At 42.8% G+C, this 13,709-nt stretch overlaps 1 protein-coding gene across 5 annotated transcripts in view; it reads left to right on the plus strand.

Annotated features, from left to right (window-relative positions):
• Positions 1–13,709, plus strand: part of kcnma1a (potassium large conductance calcium-activated channel, subfamily M, alpha member 1a) — a 960,366-nt gene that overhangs the window by 746,384 nt on the left and 200,273 nt on the right. For all 5 annotated transcript variants that reach the window (XM_063070509.1, XM_063070506.1, XM_063070507.1 and 2 more), the window contains exon 15: positions 3,026–3,135. In XM_063070509.1, the coding sequence (XP_062926579.1) occupies positions 3,026–3,135 (110 nt within the window). The remainder of the gene's footprint in view (positions 1–3,025; positions 3,136–13,709) is intronic.

Consider the following 13,709-nt stretch of genomic DNA (forward strand, 5'->3'; position numbering starts at 1 on the left):
GAGCTGTGTTGAAATGGCCCAGTGAATGACTTAGTTCTGCGACACGTTAGAATGGAGAATGATGACATCAATGTTCTGTGAACGATTCATTATACAGTCATTGCAGTGGGTTCTCAAAAGGGAAAATATCTTCATCTCTAGGATGGAGATACTCAACTTTGCAGAGTTGTGGATATTGTTCCATTATTCAAGAAAGGGAGTAGGGATAGCCCAGGAAATTATACACCAGTGAGTCTTACTTCAGTGGTTGGTAAGTTGATGGAGAAGATCCTGAGAGGCAGGATTTATGGACATTTGGAGAGGCATAATATGATTAGGAATAGTCAGTATGGCTTTGTCAAAGGCAGAACATGCCTTATGAGCCTGATTGAATTTTTTGCGGATGTGACTAAACACATTGATGAAGGGAGAGCAGTAGATGCAGTGTATATGGATTTCAGCAAGGCATTTGACAAGGTACCCTATGCAAGGCTTATTGAGAAAGTAAGGAGGCATGGGATCCAAGGGGACATTGCTTCGTGGATCCGGAACTGGCTTGTCCACACAAAGCAAAGAGTGGTTGTAGACGGGTCATATTCTACACAGAGGTCGGTCACCAATGGTGTGCCTCAGGGATCTGTTCTGGGATCCCAACTCTTTGTAATTTTTATAAATGACCTGGATGAGAAAGTGGAGGGATGGGTTAGTAAATTTGCTGATGACACAAAGGTTGGGGGTGTTGTGGATAGTGTAGAGGGCTGTCAGAGGTAACAGCGGGACATCGATAGGATGCAAAATTGGGCTGAGAAGTGGCAGATGGAGTGCAACCCCCAGAGAAGTGTGAGGTGTTCATTTTGGTAGGTCAAATACAATGGCAGATTATAGTATTATTGGTCAGACTCTTGGCAGGATCAGAGGGATCTTGGAGTCCGAGTCCTCAGGACACTCAATGCTGCTGTGCAGGTTGACTCTGTGGTTAAGAAGGAGTACAGTGCATTGGCCTTCATCAATTGTGGGATTGAGTTCAGGAGACGAGAGGTAATGTTGCAGCTATATAGGACCTTGGTCAGACCCCACTTGGAGTACTGTGCTTAGTTCTGGTTGCCGCACTACAGGAAGGATGTGGAATCCGTAGAAAGGGTGCAGAGGAGATTTACAAGGATGTTGCCTGGATTGGGGAGCATGCCTTATGAGCATAGGTTGAGTAAACTCAGCCTTTTCTCCTTGGAGCGACGGAGGATGAGAGGTGACCTGATAGAGGTGTATAAGATGATGAGAGGTATTGACCATGTGGATAATCAGAGGCTTTTTCCCAGGGCTGAAATGGCTAGCACGAGAGGGCACAGTTTTAAGGTGCTTGTAAGTAGGTACAGAGGAGATGTCAGGGGTAAGTTTTTTACACAGAGAGTAGTTAGTGCGTGGAATGGGCTGCTGGCGACAGTGGTGGAGGCGGATGTGATAGGGTCTTTTAAGAGACTCCTGCATAGGTACATGGAGCTCTGAAAAATAGAGGGCTATGGGTAACCCTAGGTAATTTCTAAGGTAAGGACATGTTCGGCACAGCTTTGTGGGCCAAAGGGCCTGTATTGTGCTGTACGTTTTTCTGTGTTTCTATGACAGTAACACAAGAAAGCCAGTATAAAATCTGTAAATTTACCCCTATTCTAAATATTAGCAGGAGAATTGGCAGAAGTCAGTGAGCATGTGCGAGAAAATGGATTACAGGGAAATGAGGAGGAATAAAACTGATAGCCTAGACAGTGGGCTGGATGGTCTCATTTTATGGTATACCAGGGTGTCAGAGAGCAAGAAACTGTACCAAATCAATGAGTGAGTATCAAAATGCAAAAAAAATCTGCAGATGGTGGAAATCTAAAATACAAAGCAGATAATGCTGCAGATACTCAGCAGGTTAGGCAGCATCTGTGGAGAGAGAAACATTTAAGATTTAAGGTTGATGTTCTTTCATCAGAACTGGAGATGAGAGAAGGCGAGCGGAAAAAAAAGAAAATCAATAAAGAAGCCTAGAGAACTCAGGAGGTCAGAGAGGAAGGATCCACAAAGCAGTCACCCAGTCTGTGCCTAGAACATATAGCAAGCTTTGTTATCACTACCACTCCACCCAACCCCCATCACAATTTAACAGCAACTTTGAATGCGTTTGCCTTCTCACTTCTGGCATCAATGGAAAGTCAATGACCTGAAACATTGAAGAACATAGAACCAAAGACCATCAGGCATAGGAGCAGAATTAGCCCATCTAGTCTGCTCCACCATTCCATCGTGGCTGATTTATTATCCCTCACAACCCCATTGTCCTGCCTTTTCCCTGTAACCATTGACGTCCGTACTAATCAAGAACCTATTAATCTCCACTTTAAATATACCCAATGAACAATACACACAACGCTACATCAGTAGATTGTCTCTCCATTGATGCTGCATGACCTGTTGGATACATCCAGCATTTGCATTTTTATGAATAAATGAACTTTTCTCCTCATTGGCTCCAGGATAGAGTTGGCCTGATGAGGTTGAGGTGAAAGCTGCAGTTGTCAAATGAACTGCTCAAAACCTAAAGGTGATGTTGACTGTGTGTTTCTAGTTCATTTTACTATTGCAGATACTAATCATGACTGAAGCTCTGGCTTACTGTTAACGGGCAGTGATTGTGACAAAGGCAACACTACTGGAACTTCTCCAATCTCATTTTATTGGCTCCCTGTGAGAAAAATGACGAGGGGAATGGAGTGTCTGATTTAATGAGCTGTCATTTCCCTAGTTAAGGGATTCAGGTTTTCAGATCCAAGCAGTAACATCAATGCATTGAGAAAACTGGACACAATTCTTTTGCTTTTCTTATAATAGGGTGAATCAATATTCTGCACATCCTTATGAAGGGCCTGAAACGTCGACTGTTTATTCCTCTCCATAGATGCTGCCTGAGCTGCTGAGCTGCTCCAGAATTTTGTGTGTGTTACTCTGGATTTCAAACATCTGCAGAACCTCTTGTGTTTTTAATATCCTGTTTCTCTTTCTATTCTAGATTGAGGAGGATACCTGGCAGAAATACTACCTGGAAGGTGTGGCAAATGAGATGTACACAGAATACCTGTCCAGTGCCTTCATAGGGTTGTCGTTCCCAGCAGTTTGTGAGTAAGTAAACCTGTTTTCTTTTACTGTTTTCCCCAAACCTGATGGCTATAATTTACTTAGAGATACAGAGTAGTAAGTGGGCCTTCTAATGAGCTCATGCCACCCAGTTACATCTATGTAACCAATTAACCTACTAACCCCAATGTGTCCTTGGAATGTGGAAAGACACCGGAGCACTCAGAGGAAACTCACACAGGGAGAATGTATAATCTGGAATTATAATTTTCCTTATTCCTCCAGTGTGAGAGTTAAGTCTTTCATGCAGTTGGGAAGTCTCATTCTAGTTGTTGGTGCTCAGACAGAAATAATTATCTTCACATTGACTATCTCACCCTGAAGTTGTAAGGAATGGTGTGTGAAATAGAAATACCACTTGAAGCACTGCCACTAAAGCACACTGCACCTGAAAGCTTGTGCATTACTGAGAGCCGGGAGGAACAGAAGAGCCTTGGAGTAGATGCCTACAAAGGCAGCCGAACGCATGTATGAGATAGTTAAGAAGGCCCTCAGGATACTTGGCATTAATAGCCAAGTTGCTGAAGACTAGGACAGTGAACACATGCTTGAATTGTGTAAAAACATTAGATAGGCCGCAGCTGAGCACAGTTCTGGTCACCTCTGCGAGGAAGGAAAAACCAGCTCTAGAGAAGAATCTTGGGATATTTATTGGGACGTAGGCAAGGCTGGTATATTGTAGGCATCAGGTGACACATTCAAGGCTGGGTTCTTTTTCTATGGACTAAGGGGAGATTGATCTCAGATGCACAGAATTATGATTCTAGGCAGACTAAATGAATAAAACCATTTTCCTTAGTGGCGAGGTTAATAACCAAGGGGGTGTTAGTTTAATTAGTGTTGACATTAGAGGGAGGTGAGGGATAGGAAATATTCTACTCAATGAACAAGGCTGATATGGTCTATAACTCACAGTCTGAAAGGGTGTGAGGGACTCAAACCCTTATTGCTTTAATGATGAGTCGGAGTATAGGAATGAGACAGAGAGCCTAGTGACATGGTGTCATGACAACAACCTTTCCCTCAGTGTCAACAAACCTGATTACTGGCTTCAGGAAGGGCAGCGATGTGCACGCTGCTGTCTACGTCAACAGTGCAGAGCCTGAGAGGCTTCAGAGCTTCAAGTTCCTCGGTGTGAACATCTGATCCTGCTCGAACCACATTGACGCTATGGCCAAGAAAGCTCACCAGCACCTCTACTTCTGAAGGAGCCTTAAGATATTTGATATGTTCCCATCAGCTCTTACCGATTTTTATCCATGCACTGTAGAATGCATCCCATCTGGACGCATAACAGCTTGGTATGACAACTGTTGTGCAGGTGACAGTAACAAACTGCAGAGGGTTGGGGACACAGCTGAGCACGTTACAGGAACCAGTCGCCACTTTCTCCTCTGTCTATGCTTCTCATTACCTCAGTAAAGCAGGCAGCATCATCAAAGACCTCACCCATCATGGACATTCTGTCTTCTCCCCCTCCCATTATGCAGAAGACGCAAAAGCCTGAAAACGCATACCACCAGATTCAAGGACAGTTTCTATCCCACTGTTATCAGACTCTTGAATGGGTCTCTTTTATGATGAGATGGTCTCTTGGCCTCAGTCTGCCTCATTATGATCTTGCACTTTATCATTCACTTGCACAGCATATTCTCGGTAGCTTTTACACTTTATTCTGCATTGTTATTATTTTACCTTATTCTAATTCAATGCACTGTGCAATGATCTAATTTGTGTGAGCAATATGGAAGACAAACTTTTCATTGTATTTTGGTACGTATGACAATAATAAACCAATACCAATAGCTGGATGAGCTTCCAAAGTGCAATAATGTGAAGAGGAGTGGAGTGAGAGGAAGGCAGTTGCGTAACATGTAGTGTATTCCTGGCTGTGGTTGGTAAAGCAGGAACAGTGAACATTGGCTGTGTTGTACAATCTTGTGCTTTCTTTAACTCTGAAGCAGGAACGTCTGCAATTTAGAAAATACTCTCTTCCCTATACTATGATTATCTGTAATTGTGCTAAACAAATTCACCAACAATGGTAAGACTGAAGAGAGGAGATAATTCTTTTCTGGTTTTACCCCTGACCACTTACACAAGGATCCATCAGGTCTTTTCAGGCTTCTTTCAATCATTTTCTACAGACTTTGACATGTTCATACTTCCAGATCATCAGATCACAGCTTGCTGCACAGTGTAGGTCCTCATCGACCTCCTGGACCCTGCCCAGTGGCTGCTCAAACATTCCTCCATTCCTCCACCCTCCCACACTCAGACACTTCAATGTGTGTCTCTCGGCTGATCTTTGCTCCATTAGATTGCCTTTTGCTCCATCACTCCTCATCACTCAGAGAGAGCGCGCGTATACACACACACCATGCATATGTGTAGAAACCCAGTAGAATGGTCTGGATGACATGCAAACAGAAGCTTTTTACTTTATTTTGATACATGTGACAATTATAAAGGTGATTGGAGGAAAGTATGTGGGAGGTCCGAGGTACATTTTTTACTCAGAGTGGTGGGTGCGTGGAAAGCACTATAAGGGGTGGTGGTAGAGGCAGGTAAATTAGAGACATTTAAAGAACATTTAGCTAGGCACATGGATAAAAGTAAAAATGGAGGGCTATGTAGGAGGGAAGGGTTAGATTGATCTTAGAGTAGGTTATATAGCGTAGTGGTTGCGCGACACTTTACAGTACCAGCAACCTGGATTCAGTTTCCGCTGCTGCCAGTATGTTCTCCCTGTGATCGTGTGGGTTCCCTCCAGGCATTCCTGCTACCTCCCACAGTCCAAAGGCGTACCTGTTGGTAGGTTAATTGGTCATTGTAAATTGGCCTGTGATTAGGCTGGGATTAATTAAGGGGGGATCGCTGGGTCACACAGCTCAATGGGCAAGGAGGGCATATTCCTCGCTGTATTTCAATAAATAAATAAAAATAAAGTCATCACAACATTGTGGTCCTAAGGGACTTTACTGTTCTATAGTGTTCCATGTTCAACTGCCAATTAGAAACATAGGCATGTGCATATATACACACACACACACACACACACACACACACACACACACATACACATAAAAACACTTCCCCTCTCTCTCTCCCTCCCCCCTTCCTTTACACCCACCAACTCACTCACTCTCCCACGAATAGACAGACACTGACGTATCCTTCAACCTCTCACACGTACTTCCGTCCGCACTTGCTCCCATGTACGTGTTCGCACTCAAGCACGCGTATCTCCCCTCTCCTCCGTGTACTGCTGTCCTGACTACACTCTCCTCACCAGCCATTGTTGCAGGCGATCCATTTGTCTGTGTAATTAAAAGGCTTGTGAATAACAGTCACACATTAACTGTGACAGCCGATGCATTTAACGTGAGAATGAGCTATTTGCAAGACGCAAGAAAACTATCTATCACTCTCTTCTGATTGGCTCAAATAACCACTATCTGTCAAGTTAACTATACCGATCCACTGAAAAATGTTGAAATAATTCTTCATAAAGCAGGAGTGAGAAACCATTTATAAACTGAACATAAGATTACCAGATTCACAAGCAGACGTCAATATTCAATACACACTCAGTGGCCACTTTTTTAGGTACAGGAGTGGAACCCTGTGTGGTCTTCAGCCATTGCAGCTCATCCACTTCTAAGTTTGATGTGTTGTGCATTCGGAGATGCTCTTCTGCACAGCACTGTTGGAATGCACGGTTACTTGAGTTACTGTTGCCTTCCTGTGGGGGGAAGGAGTACAAGCTAGAAGGTGGTACGTGAGGGGGAAGCTAGATGGGTGGAGGAGGGGAGGATGAAGTGAAAAGCTGGAAGGTGATAGGTGGAAAAGGTAGAGTGCTGAAGAAGAAGGAATCTGATAGGAGAGGAGGGTGGACCATGGGAGAAAGGGAAGGAGGAGGGGAACCAGGGGAAGGTGACAGGCAGGTGTGGAGAAGAGAAGGGGTAAGAAAGGAGCCATAGTGGGGAATAGAAAAAGAGAGAAGCGTGTGGGACCATGGGAAATACAAAAAAATTCCCAATCAAAACACTGTGAAAGTTTCAGGATCTTCGTTAATATCATTTGGAATCCAAATTGTGCAGCTGTATGTAATGCCTAGATTAAATAGTCCTTGGTTATCTGACTTCATTAACAGAAGTGATGGCCAAGACATTCCCTGGTTCAGGGCAAAAATGACGAAGGAAATGAAGGGGGAGATCAGATTCAATTGAACTTAACAAATGGAATTGAATTGGGTTTCCCAGGGTAAGGGGAGTGTATGAAAGCAGTAATGCCTCTGCGTGGTAATTACAGTTCAGAGTTTGGATTTCCCCTAGGGAGTTGCTGATTACTTTATTACAAGACTAATGTTCTTACGCCAAATAACAGTCACCCTGTCATGGTAATGGCTGCTTGGGAAACTGGAATCATCTGTTCTCATGGGGTTAATGAGATTTAAACCAGGAGGAGTTGTTATTGTCGACTAATGATGCACTGCCATAAGGAAGAGATGATCAATGGATGCAGATGTTCTAATGAGATTTAGGAATAGTCTAAAAGTCTTCGCTTGACACATAGGTTTTGCCTAGAGACTCAATTATCCTGTTTTCTAGTTTAAATTAAAGAGACCTCATTATTCATGCTCTCATGTCCTTGCTAGTGTTAGATGGATAACGCTATCCAATTCTCTTTAATTAAGCCCTATGATAATCAATATGTCCTTTTGTATATTGTTGTGCAAATTAATCTGTTAACATTACAGTAAATATAGCTGTTTTATGGACTAATGCTAGGGAGAAGCAAGATATAATTAAACAGATGAAAAGTTTTAAAAAAGCGCGTGCTAAAACTGATTACTTCTAAAATGCCGGCTTGATTCATGGTCATAAACACAGAAGATTCTGCAGATGCTGGAAATCCAGAGTAAGACATGCACAAAATGCTGGAGGAACTCAGCAGGTCAGGCAGCATCTATGGAGAGGAGTAAACAGCTGACGTTTCAAGTTGTGACCCTTCATCAGGAGTGGAAAGGAAGTGGTGGGGGGTGGGGGAAAGAAGCCAGAATAAGAATGTGGGAGGGAGGGAAGAGGGGACGAGCTGGACGGCGATAGTTGAAGCCAAGTGGATGGGGAGTGGATACGAAGTGAGAAGCTGTGTGGTGAAAGGTGGAAAAGGTAAAGAGCTGAAGAGGGAATCTGATAGGAGACGAGAGTGGACCATGGGAGAAAGGGAAGGAGGAGGGACACCAGAGGGAGGTGATAGGCAGGTGAGGAGAAGACAAGAGGTAAGTGGGGAGCCAGAGTGGTGAATGGAAGAAGAGGGAGGAGAGAGGGGAAAAGTAGGGTAGAGGTTAGCACAACGCTTTACACTCTCAGCGACCTGGGTTCAATTCCCATTGCTGTCTGCAAGGAGTTTGTATGTTCTCCCAGTGACTGGATGGGTTTCCTCCAGGTGCCCCAATTTCCTCCCACAGTTCAAAGGCGTACCACTTGATTGGTTAATTGGTCATTGTAAATAGTTCCATAATAATGCTAGGGTTAAATCGGGGGATTGCTGGATGGTGTAGCTCAAAGGACTGGAAGGTGTTATTCTGCGCTGTAGCTCAATAACTATAAATAAATAAATGTTTGTGCCATCACTTTGGAGGCTATCCAAATGGAATATGAGGCATTACTCCTCCAACCTGTGAGTGGCCTCATCGTAGCAGTAGAGGAGGCCATGAATTGACGTGTTGGAATGGGAGAGAGGATTAAAATTAATGGAATTAAAATGGTTGGCCACTGGGAAATCCTGCTTGTTGATTCATGGTCAATTCTTTGTGATTTGGCTTCCAAACAGTAGGGATTCTGTGCCAGGCTCCTCAACAAAAATAATCCATTGGAATATCAGCTCTAAATGGGGACTGTTAGGATGATTCCCAGGTTATTTCAGTGCTCAACATAGAGATTTTCAGATGACCCTAAGCTGCTGGTCTCCCTGCTCCTTTGCCACACAGATTACTCAAGTGCAGCCCTGGCACAGTCCTGGGTTGTGTTGTGATGGGGTTCTATAAAGGGGCTGTTTCAGCCCAGGCACCCAGCTGCAAACATTGAACCGTTCTGACAACCAGTGAAGCCCCCACCGTCCCTCACCGCCCCCAGCTCATCAGTTCTCTGTTCTATCTCCGAAATAGAAAGTTTGTGAATCACTAACTTTTAAACAGTCAAAAACACCCAGAAACTATTTAAAAAATTAATATAACATTAAAAGTTCTAAATTATTAAAATATAATTTAAAAAAATTAAATCACTGAAGTAACACTCACACATACTTAAAACCAATTGAATACATTTAAACTAACTGAACTAAATTAAGTAAAAAAGATCTACTTACTATTCCTCTGGAAGTCGTTTCTTTCCATTGTCTTTAATGGACTCACTCCAGGTCTGACCCATTAGTTCAGTAAGCAGAGCTGAGTGTCTGCAAAGCAATATCTTAATGCAATAAACAATCTGCTGTAAGAACTTAGCGGGTCAAGCAGTATATCTGGGAAGAAAGGAATTGTCGTTGTTTGGCGATCTGGCCTCTCCTCTCTCAGGGTTTCAACCCAAGGCATTAACAATTCTTTTCTGATCGCCTTTAAATCAATTTACCTATGCCTCCTTTTCTCCTACTTGTCCACCCTGGGAAAAAGACTGGCCATCTATGCCCTTCAGGATTTTATATACCTCCAGGGACAGCACATTAGCAACGTGGTTTGCATAATGCTTTACAGTGGGGTTCAATTCCTGCCACTGCCTGTAAGGAGTTTGTAAATTCTCCACATGACAATGGGGGTTTCCTCCAATTTCTCCAGTTCCTCCCACATTCCAAAGATATGTGGGTTAGGGTCAGTGAGTTGTGGGCATGTTATGTTGGTGCCGGAAGCATGGCGACACGTCCAGGCTGTCCACAGCACATTCTTGGACCGTGTTGGTTGTTGGAGCAAATGACACATTTTACTGCATGTTCCCCCAAGTTTCAATGTATGTGTGACAAATGAAGCCAATATTTATCTCAACATCCTATGCTCCAGGTTAAGAAAATCCCAGTTTACCAGGTCTTTGATAATTTAGTCCTGAAGAAGGGTCTCAGCCCGAAATGTCAGCATTTTATTCATTTCCATGGATGCTGCCCGACCTTCTGAGATCCTCCAGCATTTTGTGTGTGTTGCTTTTATAACTCAACCCCTCTAATGCCAATAACACCTTTGTATAGAATGAGTGTCAGAATGGACCTAGATTTTTGCTACAAATCAGTCCTGAATAGATTTAGTGTGGGAAAATGATTGTAGACCCTTCATGCACTAAAACGGCATGTTTAAAGACTGTAAGACAAGGATAATTTGTTTAAAAAAATATATCAGGTTGATTAAAAGCTATGATAGGCTTTGGGTTTAAATTGATAATTCAGTTCTCCATTGAGTTTTATTTCAATTTCCTTTCATTAAATTTTATCTTTTGAATGTGTGTGAGAGTTCAGCTATAAACATCACATGAGTGACCAAAGAATTTGGAATTTAATTTTGTGCAGTGATCATCCTTCATAGTTTGGTTCAATACTTATTGGTTAATTAATAATGATTGTATAGCTAAAGAGAATTGATTTTCAGGATTTTTTTTATCTCTGTGTGTATGTGAGTGACTAGATTTAAGGGAGCTTAATGATTGATGATAGGATCAGTGTGGGACATATAGTATACACTTGGTGCTTTGTGCTTGTTAATTGACAAGCAAGTTGATATATAGGGCCAGAAATTAAGTGGCTAATAATTTTATATTTTGATTGATTCTTTGTTGAGATGCTTGACTTTATTGGATATGCATTCAGAAGTAGCTATCATTGACCCTCCTACAATAAAGATGGCCAGTAAATGCTATTCCTTGCAATGATGCCCTCATCCCATAAATGAATGAGGAAAAAAAAAACTGAACACTTGACTGGTTTGTGGAGACAATTTACAGATGTCTAGATTAAAAGGAAATAGAATGAACGTTGTGACATTTCAAACATCTAAAGTACATTTATCTCCGTAGTATGAAAGTAGTATCCAACCCTGTGATTTGTCCTCCTCACAGACAGCCACGAAACAAAGAAAACCATAGAACCCATTCAAAAAATTCATCAACCCCTCCCCAGTGCAAAAAAAAAGACAAATTGTGCAAACAGCAACAACAAAAAAACTAGCGAGAAAGGCAGAATACAAAACACTAAATCAAAAGAGTCTAGGCATATTCAGTTCGACTCAGTGTTCATTATATGCAGGCCACCCTGATTCAAATTTGCCCAAAATAGCAACAAAAAAAAGAAGTGACCAAAAATCGGAAACACATCATAACATGAACAACACACAGTCCAATCTACAATTCGCATTGACTAAACCTTGACTAAGACCCCAGACCTCGGCACCATCCCCTGACAGCATCAAGCGAGAGAGAGCATTTGAACGCCAGGAACTTCCGAGCAGCGAGTGAGAGGGAGAGAGAGAGAGAGAGAGAGAGACTGTCACACCCAGGCACCTTCCTCCAGCGGCAGTGAGTGAGAAGCTGGTAGATAATGCTGAACACCCACTCATCTTCTGCACTTACCTTGATGATATCAATCTTCCCCGGTGCTTTAATCGGCGAGATCGGCAAGAAATGGAGCCGATCATGGGCTCACGCCCCCATCTCCAGGCTTCTTGGCTTCAAGGCCGCACACTTCACTCGAAGCCTCACAAAATCCTCTTGGAGGCAGCAAAGCACCAGATCGCTCAATCGGCCCGATAACACACCACCAAATTGTAGATCACAAGCTCCAACAGTAGCAGAACCATATCTGAAAGAAAAAGAAGACATAAAAGAAGTGAAAGAGGTAGTTTTGTGAACCGTCTGGGAGATAACACCCTTGGTCGTGTTGTTCGCTAGTGCCATCTTTTTCCGGATTCTAAATATAAGCCCAAGTTTCCGGTACTCTATGACATACACGTGAAATGCAGCCTGCTTAGAGGTCAATTTTCCAGTGATAGATTGTGATGATGTCTGTTTCATGGGGGTCTGAGGTAAAACGCACTCTGTTCAGGCCTGGCCTGCACAGTTGCATTGAGCAGCAGTTGAGAAGTAGGACAGCTCTATAAGCACAGCAGTTAGTGTGACACTATTACAGTGCCAGCGACCCAGGTTCAAAATTCCTGCCACTGTCTGCATGGAGTTTGTCTGTTCTCCATCTAGCTATGTGAATGTCCTCCCACATTCTGAAGATGTGTGGGTTAGTAGGTTAATTAATAAATATAATCGGGCTCATTAGGCCGGAAAGCCCTGTTACTGTGCTGGATTTCTAAATAAATCTGGAGTCACACAGACCAGACTATAAAAGGTTGGCAGTTTTTTTTCTCCCATGTAGACATCTTCTATAGATATGTGGTGGAGAATATACTGACTAGTTGCATCACGGCCTGGTGTGGAAACGCCAATACACTCGGAATATTCTACAAATGTAGTGGATACAACCTAGTCCATCACACGTAAAGCCCTCCACACAATTGAGCACACCTACACCGAGCGGCTTCCCAGGAAAGCAGCCACCATCCAGGTCATGCTCTCTTCTCACTGCTGCCATCAGGTGGAAGGTGTAGAAGCCTCAGGAACCACATCACCAGGTTCAAGAACAGTTATTACCCCTCACCCATCAGACTCTTGAACCAGAGGGGATAATGTCACTCAATTTTACTTGCCCATCAATGAACTGTTTCCACAACCTATGGACTAACTTTCAAAGACTCTTCATATTTGTTGCTTGCTTGCTTATTTATTTATTTATCTATTATTTTCTTTTTTGTATTTTGCACAGTTTGTCTTTTGCTCATTGGCTGTTTGTTCGTCCTGTTGGGTGCAGTCTTTCATTGATTCTATTGTGTTTCTTAGATTTACTGTGTATGCCCACAAGGAAATACATCTTTGGGTTGTGTATGGTGACATATGCTTTGATCATTAAGTTATTTTGAAATTTAGTTCGAACTTTAGATTATCTTTTTTTAAAATTTTAATTCCAGATTATTTAATATACTGAAGTTAAATTCCACAGCCTCTGTGGTGGGAGTTGAGCTCGGAGTATCTGGATACTTAGCCCATGACTCTGGATCACTAGTGTGGTGGTTTAACCATTGCATCTGTATTGCTCCCTGGAATGTTTCCCTCGTGACTGGGACTTGGACCCTGTATTGCAGAGCCTGCAGCATGCAGTTAAGATGAATTAAGAAGCTGGGAGAGGATAGGTGCAAGAGATAAGGAGCTGAAGAAGAAGGAATCTATTTGGGGAGGACAGTGGACATGGAAGAAAGGGAAGGAGGAAGGGAAACAATGAAACTCAGTTTTTCTGCAGTGGTGGTTTGGGGTCCGGAATGCACTGCTGTGTGTTGTAATGAAGTCAGATTCAATTGTAGGATTCAAGATAAAGCTGTATAGGTATCTAAACACAAAAATTTACTGAGGATATTGAGGTTTTATTAATGACACATGCACTGAGATACAGTGGAAGCTTTTGTCAGTGTGTGACCCAGACAG

Source organism: Mobula hypostoma, chromosome 18 (assembly GCF_963921235.1).
Source record: "Mobula hypostoma chromosome 18, sMobHyp1.1, whole genome shotgun sequence".
NCBI lineage: Eukaryota > Metazoa > Chordata > Chondrichthyes > Myliobatiformes > Myliobatidae > Mobula > Mobula hypostoma.